Source organism: Lepidochelys kempii, chromosome 1, assembly GCF_965140265.1.
Source record: "Lepidochelys kempii isolate rLepKem1 chromosome 1, rLepKem1.hap2, whole genome shotgun sequence".
NCBI classification, from domain to species: domain Eukaryota; kingdom Metazoa; phylum Chordata; order Testudines; family Cheloniidae; genus Lepidochelys; species Lepidochelys kempii.
This window is the reverse complement of record NC_133256.1, coordinates 6,275,159-6,288,670: the sequence shown is the minus strand read 5'-3', so window position 1 is coordinate 6,288,670 and position 13,512 is coordinate 6,275,159. Positions and strand designations below refer to the sequence as shown.

Genomic DNA, 13,512 nt, shown 5'->3' with positions numbered 1-13,512 from the left:
TGATGGAGCAATGATCCATGGAGGGCAGAGAGCGTGGGTTTATCTCTAAACTTGGAACGTCTCAATAGGATTCTTTTAAAATTAGGAATGAAAATATTTGTTTCTCAGCAGAACCGTAAATTGAAAATAAACACTTGTCCAGCAGCACAGCCAACAAAATGGCTGAAGAAAGTCCAGCCCATCCAAATTTTGTTTTGAACTGCCATCTCTACACCATGAGGAGGGTTGTGTTTGCAGTGTTCTCTGGGGTTTGCACTCTTAAGTGGAGCAGTGGACTGCTCCCCTCTAGCCCCTGCTCCCAAAACACGGGTTTCGTTTGTTCATAGTAATGTTTCGAAGTGCGTCTTTAACATTCTTCCCATTTTTTTAATCTGGGCTGTGAAGTAAACAGAAGACAGATGTAGTCCTTTATTTTTGTACAAGGACTCAAAGAGAGCAGTCTAAGTGCGTGTATCACATAGAGCAGAATTCTGCGATAAGGATCGGCTTCAACTCATTTGGTTTGTTTGTAACTGAATGGTCACTTGTGGTCTCATGAAACTAGCGTTTCTCAAAGTAGCAGTGCGTAGAAGCAACGTCTCATGCAGGCAGGTTCTGCTTCCCTACCCCTCTTAGAGCTTTAACAAAAATCAACCCTCCTGGCGTCTGGTTTGTTCACACAAGTTGCTTCCCACAAACAGTCACTCTTCCTGGGGCTGGAGGTTTTCCTTGCCATCCCTCCTCAGAGGGTCTTGATTACTCCCAGTATGTCTAAAGGAAACCTGCCGGCCAAGGGTTCTAGTGGCCTGGGCAAGGGTCCTTGCCTTTGATTGCAGTTAGTTCCTGGTGTACCTCAGAGCTGCTGTTCTGCACATATCTCAGTTTTTCCCTTCTTTTGGTTTGGAAAGGGGGGTAAATAATCAGAAACTGAGCTGTTATTCCAGTGTGGGGGTTGGATACCCCGAATGAGAAGAGATTTGGTGACTGGAAATGCTTTTAGCTGGGACGATTCAGCTTGCAGTTTAGTTTTTAAAAGTCTTCCGCAGCCTGTTAGCTATTTTTGTAGCCAGTCTTTGAATCTTTATGCTTAAGCCCAGTAATGGTTTCATTGGCTCAGTTTATGCCTGCCTGACCTCAGAAAGCTATTATCCTCATAACTCCTAAACCATACTACAGTTATCTTAAAACTCCAACAAATCCTGAAAAGGAAACTGACTGACCAGAACGTGGAATATAAATAGAAAGGATGGGTTTGTTTAAGTTGGGACCGTAACCTGACCTGCAGAGACAAGGGACAAAAATGTCCTCACAGTGCACTCTGGGTCACAAGGTCTCTACTATTTAAACACACCATTGTGTCCAGCTATATTGATTTACCATCTACTAGAGCACAGGATCTCTAGAGAAAAAAGGAAAACAGCTCAGAGTTTAAGGCCAGAAGGGACCATTAGATCATCTAGTCTGACCTCCTGCACATCGCAGACCATAGAATTTCATCCAGGTACCCTGGCATTGAGCCCAATAATGTGTGTTCGAAGCATCTTCTAGAAAGGCATCAAAAGATGGAGAATTCACCACTTCCCTTGGTAGTTTGTTCCAGTAGTTAATCACCCTGTTAAAAAGTGTGCCTTGTTGCCAGTGTTTAATTAGGTGCTGGGGACTCAAACAATTTTTTTGCTTTTATAACTGATGCGGCAAACCCAGGGGTGCCGGGGCTAGGACTGCCAAGCCGAGAGGTGCCGGGGCTAGGAACTGCCAAGCCAAGAGGTGCCGGGACTCAGCCCTGGCACAAATTAAGCCCTGCTTATTGCTAAGTTGAGTGTGTCCGGCACAGCTTCCAGCCATTGGTTCTTGTTCTGCCTTTCTCTACTAGATTAAAGAACCCTCTAGTACCCAGTGTTTTCTTCTCAGCAACATACTTATACAGCATTAGTCTTTGTAGCCTGAATGATAAAGTGAACCCCCCCCCACACACACACACAGACACACACATTTCAACTGAATACATGCTGCAGAATCATTGTCTTAACATTGGCAGTCAGTCTCCCTGTTAGAAATGATCATTGCACTTAATTTATTTTAAAGAATAACTAACATTTGGAATTTGAAGTGGTTTTGGTGACAAACACTGGAGACTCCAGTGACCTTGTTCTTTGTACGGGCCAGTCGGAGTGAGTCAGGTTCATTCCTGATGTCACTTTGATGACTTCAGTGGAATAACACTAGGGTAGAATTTGTCCTAGTACATCCTCTCCTGCTTTGCAGCTCACATTTTCTTCCTCCTTAGCTTAATTCTTCCTCAGTGCACTCAGGAGGCTGCAGCGCCAAGGTGCTGTGTCTGAGGGAGGTAGCAGCACAGCCTTGGAAGCACCCTCCAAAAAATGAAAATGCAGTAAAAAGCCTGAAACAGCAGGCTGAGAGAGTTACCTGAAAAGCTATTGATCAGAGTCCTGAAAATCCTGGGGTGCGCCAGCATCAGTTTTCCTGACCAAAGGGTAAATAATCTGTAATTTTATCTTGCATCCATGCAAAATCAATACTGATTTAATCCCATGGTGGAGAAAATTAACCACTCTTGGGAGGAGGGTGTGTCTAAATTTGGATCCAGTGGGAAATGGAATATGTGGGCAGATCTCATCTGCATGTGTACACATGCACAGCCACGTCCCGAGGCTTGTTAAAAACTCAAGTATTTACCTCCCTGAAGTAGAGTGATATAGATTATGTCCATTTCCATAATGGCGAAGGCCTCTGTTTCTGGGTTTCTGTGAATACGCAGAAGAATCAAATGAGTTTGCAGCTCAATTTCATCAGACTGTGGCTTGTGTTCTTCTGGTATTTAAAAAATAAACGTGGCTGAAAATCTGAAGTTGATCATTTAGTTTCATGGAAAACTTTTCCTTGAGTTTTCTTAATGTTGACGTTTCAGTGCCACAGAGACTCTGTGCTGAATTGTGCTTTCCCTCTGGATTTACAGCAGCATCACTCTACTGTTATCAGTGGAGTTCCTCTGGGTTTACACCAGTGCAGGTGAGAGCAGAGGTTGGTCTTGTATGTCCTCACATGTGTGCAGCTAGTCATGCAGTAATTGTTCAGTGGGCTCCTTCGCCCAGGTACACACAGCCCTGTGTGCACTAGCAGTTCCCTGTGTCTATGTGCATTAGGCTGCAGAAGGCCCAGGAGGAACACCGCACCGTGGAAGTGGAGAAGGTGCACCTGGAGAAGAAGCTCCAAGACGAGATCAGTATCGCCAAGCAAGAGGCACACCGGCTGCGGGAGCTGCGAGAGGGGACAGAGAACGAGCTGAGCCGACAGAAGTATGCTGAACAGGAGCTGGAGCAGGCAAGCATTGCATACCATATGTACAAGCAGAAACGGGGGGCGGGACACCCACACACTGTATGGCCATTGCTTCATCCCGCTGGGAAACACAGCTAGACTCTCCTTAGTGTGCCCTGTTGCCACTGTTCTCCCAGTTGACCTTAGGGATAGGAGAGATCCAACTATCTCTGCCACTTCCTCATATAATACTTTCCCTCAAAGGCACCTTCTCATGAGGCTCAGCCGATCTGCTCTATGCCGTCACCAGAGGGGATCCCTGGAGAGTAACGCAAGACACGCTTCCAGAGCTGAATGTGCTGTCCCTTGCTCCACGGCCTCTGCCGTCCCCAAGGGGAAGGTATTGAGTTTGAGCCAGACCTCTGATCCTCCTGTGCTGAGACCCAACCAGGGGGCTGGCCCCTCCCCCTGTGTACGGCACGTCACTTCCTGTATTTTAGGAGACCTTGAGGCAGCACTCAAATGAATTCTAAACTGCTTCTGCAACACCCCATCCCCCTCTTTCCCGAAGAACCTCCAGGCTACTGAAACACTTGCTGCCAGCGTTGAGCATTTACATACAGTTTCCCAAGACAGTCGTTTCCTGTCAGGCTATCGCACACAAATACACTACAGTCCAGTACAGCCACCCACGTGTTGTCACACAAATACAGATTGTATTGTTTGTGCATTGTGTGTGTCAAGTCACACCCATTGCCCCCTTCTCCTCCTATTAAAATTTGTAATGAAAGCTGAAGCCAGTGGTGACTTAACCAATCTGTTGTTTCTTAGAGGCCTTCCCGTGGGATTCATTGAGTGGGTGAGTAATGGCTTTATCCACCCAGCGTGCACTGTGTGATATAACACAATCACCACTGAAATGGACTAGAGGCCACAGATGTAATTCACTAGCCACTCCCACTGACCATAAGAGCCAAAGGCAACCTGTCAAAATCTAAGATACTTTTGGGTCCCTGTGAATCCTGAAATCTGAGCTACTCTTGCACCAGTTGATGCTGCTAAGAAGAAGATCTGGTTTTTCAAAGACCATGTTGGAGGCTCCTAGTGGAGAGCAAAGTTAGCCATGCCTTAGCGAGATGACCTCGTCTGTACACACTGACCCCTTCCAGTGGCATCAAACCCCACCCAGATTATAAACCTTGCTCAGGCTTCAGTCTTTCCAGAGCCCATTCTCCCCTTATATATTGGTCCCCTTACTGCCATTTTACACTACTACCTTCCTGTTTAGTTTCCCAAAACAGATTTTTTTGTTTCCATGTGAACCCTGCTGTCCATAAACATTTTGAGCAAATCTCTGGTCTCAGATTCAAGTGGTTCATCTCCACGGTTCTGCTCTGCCTGTGTGCTCGGCACTCCCAGGCACTCAGATACCATGGGGTTGGGTGTGCGGTCAGAACCTATATTGATTAGAGAGGACAGAACTCCATGTATGGTAGGAGATCAGATCAGTGGAAGTTGAGATTGGTGTGGAGAATTTAGTCCATCATGAAGATTATGATGCTGTCCCTGTATTTCTGTGAACGATTTAGGGATATTACATTTAACGTTAAAATTGCAGACAATAGTAAAATGGTGGGTAGTTAACTCTGGAATATGGCTGCTTTATAAGTCCCTCTAGACCAGTGGTTCAGGAGTACATGAGTTCTTTTCAGGGGGGACGCAAGAAAAATCCTGTAATGGCAGACAACACATTTTGTTTAGTAAGACATGGCAATCTAATCATAAAGTATATTATGACCCTATCTCATAGGGTACATGGTACACTACTTATTTGGAAAGAAATACATAGCCTAAAAAATGTGAAGTCCACTGCTCTAGATGGACTGGTAAATGTGCTCACAGATAGAATATGAAATTTCAAATGTCTGAGTGTAGTGTGATGTCCTTGGCTAGAAATAATGCTCAAGCCAAATGCAACTTAAATGGAGCTGAGTTAGTTAACACGGTAAAGGAATCTGATCTGGGTTTACTGAGAGATTCATTTAAACATTTACATTCTCAATCCAGTGTGCAGCTGTCTATCCTGGAAAAAGAAAGGGTGTTCACCAAAGCTATGTTGACACAAGCTTCTTGCTAGCAAGGTGCTAACATGGGCTGAACCCTAGATAGGACCTGCTCCAACCCCCGATAAAGGCATCCCGTTGAAGTCACAGGGTTGTAAAGCACTTTGAGATCTGATGAAAGGCACTAAATATGTGTAAATTCTTGTGAATGATTACCAAAACCAGGCATTTGTCCAAGGGTTTTGTGCCTTCATTGTGCTTGCCACCCCCTGGTTTTTGATCCTCCTACTCCAGGTTCAGGCTGGGGAAGAGGCTTGGCTGGGCTGCAGAGAGAGGAATTGCAGGTGGAACATGTGACTATACTGACCAAGCAGCGCACTTTGTGTCTAAATGTTTCTATCTTTTTGCTCCAGTGTGAAAGTCTCCTTTTAACAAGCCCTTTGTGTTTGACTTAGTCACTGCACTGAAAAGAGGCAGCTGCTTGCTCAGAGTTGTCAGCAAGTCTTTGCTTTAAGGAGGGTGCAATTCCATCCCTTGCAGATCAGAAGAGAGGGGCACAGAGATCTACAGGGCTCGGAGATCAACACTCTGAATGCTTTTACTCTCCTCTCATCCAGTCCAGTGTTATTCCAGTTACTCCTCTTCTCCCTCACACCAGCGTAAATCAGAATCAGACCCTCCGTCTTCACAGACTTAGAGAGATAGACCAGATCTGCATTGCCTAAACATTCTGCTTAACTGCACTGGTAGCTGAAGTGATTAGGGACAACCGCAGCCCAGTTCCTGATAATGGTAGAGCAAAACGAATCAGAAAGGGATCCAGCCTACAGAATAGAGGGAAGTCCTGTAGGTTGCTCCAATTGCTCGTGCAGCAGCTTCTCCCGTGCAGAATGATCCCCAAGGAAGAGAATAGTGCTGTCCTACCCCCCAGGAGCACAGTTGTCCCTTTGGCTCAGTGCACAGGAATTCTCCCTCTTCTACTGACCCCAAGCCACAGCCAGCCTCGGTTTGCTGGAGATTGTTTTCCTTTTTGGTGCCATTACAAGTGTTGGGACTGCAACCGACAATCCGCTGAAGGGACTACCTCGGAGAGTGCTAACTGGAATGAAAGGGTCCCTCTCCCGCTCCTACGCCTTCCTGTAATGCTGCTGCTGTGACTGTTTCCGTTACAGGTCCGAATGGCGCTGAAGAACGCAGAAAAAGAGCTTGAATCCCACTGCAGTTGGGCCGCACCAGAGGCCTTGCAGAAATGGCTCCAGCTGACCCACGAAGTGGAGGTCCAGTACTACAACATCAAGAAACAGAATGCAGAGAAGCAGCTGCTGGTGGCCAAAGAGGGGGTGAGAACTTCAGTCTCTTTAGTCCTAAATTCTTACCTCCCTGAGGCTGGGGTATGAAATCCATAGATATTTACAGCTCCATAGACCTAGAACGTCTCTCTCTCTCTCTGTGCTGTTCTTTCCTGCCTGCTCCCATCTCTTCTTTCTGCAAACCACCTTCTGACTGATCTTGCTTGCCTGCCATAGTGCAACATAAGGAAATCCTTGCTTGCAGGGACTCGACCCCAGTCCTAGAGCCATGTGTTGTGCTTCGTAGCTCTGGTTTGGGTGAGATACCGTGTAACATCTTGACAATAGTATGTGACTATTGCTCTGTGCATAGAACCACAGAACTGTAGGGCTGGTGGGGTCCTTAAGAGGTCATCTAGTGATTCTAGTTCATCGCCCCACCCTTCCCCCCAGCGTTGAGGCAGAATCAAGTAAACCAAGACCATCCCTATCAGATGTTTGTTCAACCTGTTCTTAAAGCCTCCAATAATGGGGATTCTGCTGCTTCCCTTGAAAGCCTGTTGCAGAGTTTAACTATCCTTGTAGTTGGAAAGGATTCCTAATATCTAACCTAAATCTCCCTTGCTACAGATGAAGCCCATCACTTCTTGTCCCATCACAGTGGACATGGAGAACAATTTATCACTAGCCTCTGTATAATAGCCCTTAACATATTTGAAGGTTGTTGTCAGGTCTCCCCCTCAGTCTTCTTTTCTCAAGACTAAGTATGCCAGGGCTTTTTAACCGTTTCTGATAGGTCAGGGTTTCTAAACCTCTTATTATTTTTGGTATTTTCCTCTTGACTCTCTCCAGTTTGTCCACATCTTTCTTGAAGCATGATGCCCAGTACTGACAACAGGACTCCAGCTGAGACCTCTCTGATGCTGCAGATAGTGAGACAGTTACCTCCCGTGTCTTACATATGACACTCTTGTTAATACATCCCAGAATGATATTAGCTTGTTTCAAAACTGCATCACATCGTTGGCTCATGTTCAATTTGTGATCCACTATAACCCTCAGATCCCTTTCAGCCGTATAACCGCCTGGCCACTTATTCCCCGTTTTGTAGCTGTGCATTTGATTTTTCCTTCCTAAGTGTAGTACTTTGCACTTGTCATTATTGTATTTCATCTTGTTGATTTGAGACCAATTCTCTAATTTGTCAAGGTCATTTTCAATTCTAATCCTGTCCTTCAAAGTGCTTGCAATGCTTCCCAGCTTGGTGTCATCTGCAAATTTTATAAGCATCCTCTCCCGTCCATTAGTGAAGTCATTAATAAAAATACTGAATAGTACCAGGCCAAGGACAAAACCCTGTGGGTCCCCACTAGATACATCCTCCAAGTCTGACAACAAACCATTGTCTACTACTCTTTGAGTACAGTCTTTTAGCCATTTAACCACCCACCTTATAGTAATTTCATCTAAGAAAATAAGAGTGGCCATACTGGGTCAGACAATGGTCCACCTAGCCCACTATCCTGTTGTCAAGGTTCCTTCCCCACTCTGAACTCTAGGGTACAGATGTGGGGACCTGCATTAAAACCTCCTAAGCTTACTTTCACCAGTTTAGGTTAAAACTTCCCCAGGGTACAAATCAATTTTATCCTTTGCCCCTGGATTTCCACTGCCACCACCAAACTTTAACTGGGTTTACTGGGAAACGTAGTTTGGACACTTCTTTCCCCCCAAAATCCTCCCAACCCTTGCACCCCACTTCCTGGGTAAGGTTTGGTAAAAATCCTCACCAATTTGCATAGGTGACCACAGACCCAAACCCTTGGATCTTAGAACAATGAAAAAGCATTCAGTTCTCTTACAAGAAGACTTTTAATAGAAGTAAAGGAATCATCTCTGTAAAATCAGGATGGTAGATACCTTACAGGGTAATTAGATTCAAAACATAGAGAATCCCTCTAGGCAAAACCTTAAGTTACAAAAAAGACACACAGACAGGGATAGTCATTCTATTCAGCACAGTTCTTTTCTCAGCCATTTAAAGAAATCATAATCTAACACATACCTAGCTAGATTACTTACTAAAAGTTCTAAGACTCCATTCCTGTTCTGTCCCTGGCAAAAGAAGCCTATAGACAGACACAGACCCTTTGTTTCTCTCCTTCCTCCCAGCTTTTGAAAATATCTTGTCTCCTCATTGGTCATTTTGGTCAGGTGCCAGCGAGGTTACCTTTAGCTTCTTAACCCTTTACAGATGAGAGGATTTTTCCTCTGGCCAGGAGGGATTTTAAAGGGGTTTACCCTTCCCTTTATATTTATGACACCTGTAGTCTGGCAGTGGCCGCTGCCAGATGCTTCAGAGGGAATGAACAGAACAGGGCAATTGTCGAGTAATCCCTCCCCTGTAGTCCAGTCCCAGCTTCTGGCAGTCAGAGGTTTAGGGACATCTGGAACATGGGGTTGTGTCCCTGACCATCTTGGCTAATAGCATTAATGGACTATCCTCCATGAACTTACCTAATTCTTTTTTGAACCCAGTTATAGTTTTGGCCTTCACAACATCCTCTGGCAAGGAGTTCCACATGTTGACTGTGTGTTGTGTGAAGAACTACTGCCTTTTGTTTGGTTTTTAAACCCACTGCCTATTAATTCCATTGGTGACCCCTGAGTCTTGTGTTATGTGAAAGGTTAAATAACACTTCCCTATTCACTTTCTCCACACTATTCATGATTTTATAGACCTCTGTCTTATCCCCCACCCCTTAGTTTTCTCTTTTCTAAGATGAACAGTTCCAGTCTTTTTAATCTCTCCTGTTCCATATCTCAAATCATTTTTATTGCCCTTCTCTGTACTGTTTCCATTTCAAATATATCTTGTATGAGATGGGGTGGCCAGAACTGCACACAGGATTCAAGATATGGGCATTCAGTGGATTTATATAGAGACATCATGATATTTTCTCCCTTATTATCTATCCCTTTGCAAATGGTTCCTAACATTCTGTTCGCTTTTTTGACTGCTGCTGCACATTGAGCAAATGTTTTCAGAGAACTCTCCACAATGACTCCAAGATCTCTTTTTTGAGTATTAACAGTTAATTTAGACCCCATCATTTTGAATGTATAGTTGGATTATGTTTTCCAATGTGCATTATCTTGCACCACATTTCCCTAGTTTGCCTATGAGAATGCTATGTGGGCCTGGGTGAAAAGCCTTACTAAAATCAAGATATATCACTTCTACAGCTCTCCCCTATCCACTAGGCCACTCATCCTGTCAAAGAAGGAAATTAGGTTGGTTTGATAAATCCATGTTGGCTATTGCTTGTAATCCTATTAACTTCTAGGTGCTCCAAATTGGTTGTTTAATAATTTGTGCCAGTATCTTTCCAGATATCAGAGTTAGGCTGACTGGTCTATAATCCCCTGGGTCTTCTTTATAAAGACAGGTACTGTGTTGACATTCTCCCGTCCTCTGAGACCTCATCCATCCTCCTTGAGTTCTCAAAGATAGTTGCTAATGATTCAGAGATTGCTTCAGCTAGGTACTTCTTCAGCTAGTACCCTAGAATGAATTTCATCAAACCCTGTCAAAGTGAATACATGTAACTTACCTAAATATTTTTTTTAGTCTGTTCATTTTCTGTTTTGGCTTGTGTCCTTCCCACTTGTTTTTGGTATTAGTTATGTTGAGCATCTGGTCACCATTAACCTTTTTAACGAAGACTGAAGCAAAATAGGCATTAAACACCTTCTTGATGCCATCCATTATTAGCACTCCTTCCCTGCTAAGTAGTGGCCCTATACTTTTCTTCATCTCTTTTTCTTGCTCCTAATGTATTTATAGAACTTCTTCTTATGCCTTTGATGTTGCTTGACAGGTGTAATTCATTTTGTGCATTAGCCTTTCTGATTTTGTCCCTACGTGGTTTGGCTACTTTTTCGTATTCATGCTTAGCAATTAATCCATGTTTCCATGGAGGTTTGATGACATGATTCTATCTAATACTGGTCCATGATGCATGATGATATCAGGTACTGGTGTAATGCTTTACATTTTCAAAGTGCTGCACAAACCTTAATTAAGGCACCCAACGCAGTTGTCAGAGACACTTTACAGATGGGGAAATTGAGTCACAAAGAGATGAAGCGATTTGTCCAGCGTTATACAGTGAACTAACGTCAGAGCTGGTTTAGAACTACTGAGTTCTAGGCTCCCACCACATACTCAGGCCACTAGGCCACATTGCCACTCACTGAGTAAGTGGCTCTTTGGCGGATAAGTTTAAACCTGCTAATGTGCATAACTAGCTGTTGCGTGCAGTATCGTGCATTGTGAAACGTCTGTGAAAGGAACTCTCCACAGCCCCAGTGAGACCAAATCCAGCCCCAATGTCACACATATAAGGGCAGTGAAGTTTTTGACATATAAAATGTGTATGTTGTCTTCACTGGCCAAGTCACTTCGCTGTTCCCAGCTGTTTAAAATCTTCTGAGCGAAGCAGAGAGCAGGAAGCTAGTGCAGCCAGTGTGCATGGCTCTCTTGACATTGTACAGCAGTCAGACGTGACAGGACAAATATGAATTTGTCTGTCTTACCACATTCTGACCACAAACGCTGTAGCACTTCAGCCATTTCCCTGTATGGTGTCAGCTGCAGCGTTCCTGCCCCCGGTTTGCCTTTTGCAACTCTGCAGCAAACATTATTAGAGCATAAAGACCAAGGATCTGTACGTAGAGACTTAAGATTCAGATACACACAGGGCTCTAAAGAGGAGGCAAAACCCCATTTCAGGATGTTAGGATCCTGTTGATAAAGCTTTCATTGGTCTTTCTGGTAATGAGCCTGTGGCACGGCAGGAGTCCTTAGCTATGCAGTTGTAGCTGGTGCTCTGGAATCTTGTCCTTACTCAGCTCTTGACTGACACCCTAGCCAGCATGTTGTGTGGCATAACATCCGCAGAGAAAGTGACCGTTCAAGCTACTTGCATGTGTGCAAACAGCCACAGGACTATTTCTGTCTTATCCTGTTCAGGATATGATTGTCCTGGAGGAAACACAAGGGCAGATTGTTCCGGTGACGTTTTTCTGTTAATATATTTCAGGCTGAAAAAATTAAAAAGAAGCGAAACACCCTCTTTGGAACATTTCATGTTGCCCACAGCTCATCCCTAGACGATGTTGATCATAAAATCTTAACTGCAAAGTGAGTATCCACTGCATGCCTTCCTGCCATTTCCCCCAAATCCCTCCCCAGCACACGCATGTCTGCAAGGCTGTAATACACGCATGTCTGCAAGGCTGGTCTCATTTTGCTTAGCCTCACTGGGGCAAGGCACAGACATACAGCACACCTCTACGGATCCTGAACCCCAGGGAAAAGTCATTCTGTAGTGCATATTTTAAATACATTCTGTTGCACAGCATGGATTTGTTGGCCTTTTCTTTGCCTCAGTAAAAGTTGATCCTTATTTAATTTACATTTGTTGGGTTTTGGTGAATGTGTGAAATGTAACGGGTAACTAGTAACATTTTACCCCGTTAAGGTGGAAAATTGAAGTCCCGACCATTTACAGCTATTACAGATCCCATGTCTCTTTGCACAGTGAGAGGGATGTTCTTCCCTGAGGTAATTGTCCCCGGAGGTTTCCATTGGACAAGGTTTCCTGCTCTAGCCTGTTGCTGTATGCTGTGGCCATGTTCCCTCGTAAAGTGGGCTGCATTTCAGCCAACCTGTTGGTGGTTGATAAAGTTGTTCATATGGCTGATAGATATATTCCTGTAAATCCCTTCCTTTCATGGTGGAAGTATTCATTGGGATTTTGAGAAGATACTTACCTGTGAACTCCATCACACTTATCCAGCAAATAACCTGAAGGCTCATTCATTTGTCACTACAGTAAAGCTTCAGACACCACTAGCTTATTCATCTTAAAATTGATTCATTCATCTTACTTGCCTTCCAGGGTTGAGATTTTCCAAGCCAGCTAGAGGTGTTAGCCAGACAGCGCCCATTAAAATCCAAATGAATTAAAATCTCCTGGTCAGCTTTGAAAATCCCAACCCAAGACTCTGAGATTTGCGTGACTCAGAGCTGTATCACAATACTTTGACACTGACTCTTGTTGTCACTTTGAGAACCTGTCTGGGGGTTAACACACAGAAAAATCCCATTCAGAAGTGGTTACTACGTAAAGCTCTGCAAGGAGGTCTGGAAAAATACACAGAGAGGAATCTCATCTTAACATTCTGACTCCCTGTTTCAGACTCACTGGGATCTTCTATCTTGTGTAATTTGTTTCCACTGTTCCTCATTTGTTTTCCCTTTTCCCTTGTTCGAATCTTGTTTTCAGGCAAGCCCTGAGCGAAGTGACGGCTGCACTGCGGGAGCGCCTACACCGCTGGCACCAAATCGAGCTGCTGTGTGGGTTCCAGATTGTCAACAACCCAGGCATCCACACACTAGTGACAGCCCTGAACATCGATCCCAGCTGGGTGGGAACCTCCCGGCCCAACCCATCGCACTTCATCATGACTGATGATATGGACGATCTGGATGAAGAGATTGTGTCTCCCATGTCCATGCAGTGTATGTACCCTCTGCTAGATGATGTGCACTGAGGCGAGTTAACACTTAGCTACTGCTCCAGTGAGGGCACTGTGATACGCAAGATAGATAGGTGTGGAGAGCTGAGATGTATCGGAAGGGAACAGTGTAGCCATATTGTTTTTTTAAACCAACAGAGAAAGCGTGAGAGTCATTCTAGTGCTGGCATGTCAATATAAGCCCGACCTCCATTGCTGGAGGTATTTGGAAGCCATTAACTCCAGAAGTACTTACTAGTCCAGTGATGGAGAGACGTGTGGCTGCCCATGTTCTTCGTGGCGGTCTAGGGTAGAAG

At 44.6% G+C, this 13,512-nt stretch overlaps 1 protein-coding gene across 7 annotated transcripts in view; it reads left to right on the top strand.

The window, feature by feature from the left end:
* STIM1 (stromal interaction molecule 1) overlaps nt 1–13,512 on the top strand; it is a 200,743-nt gene that overhangs the window by 172,886 nt on the left and 14,345 nt on the right. For all 7 annotated transcript variants that reach the window (XM_073333067.1, XM_073333046.1, XM_073333056.1 and 4 more), the window contains 4 exons: nt 3,144–3,321; nt 6,494–6,661; nt 11,716–11,816; nt 12,964–13,199. In XM_073333067.1, coding sequence (XP_073189168.1) covers nt 3,144–3,321; nt 6,494–6,661; nt 11,716–11,816; nt 12,964–13,199 — 683 coding nt within the window. The remainder of the gene's footprint in view (nt 1–3,143; nt 3,322–6,493; nt 6,662–11,715; nt 11,817–12,963; nt 13,200–13,512) is intronic.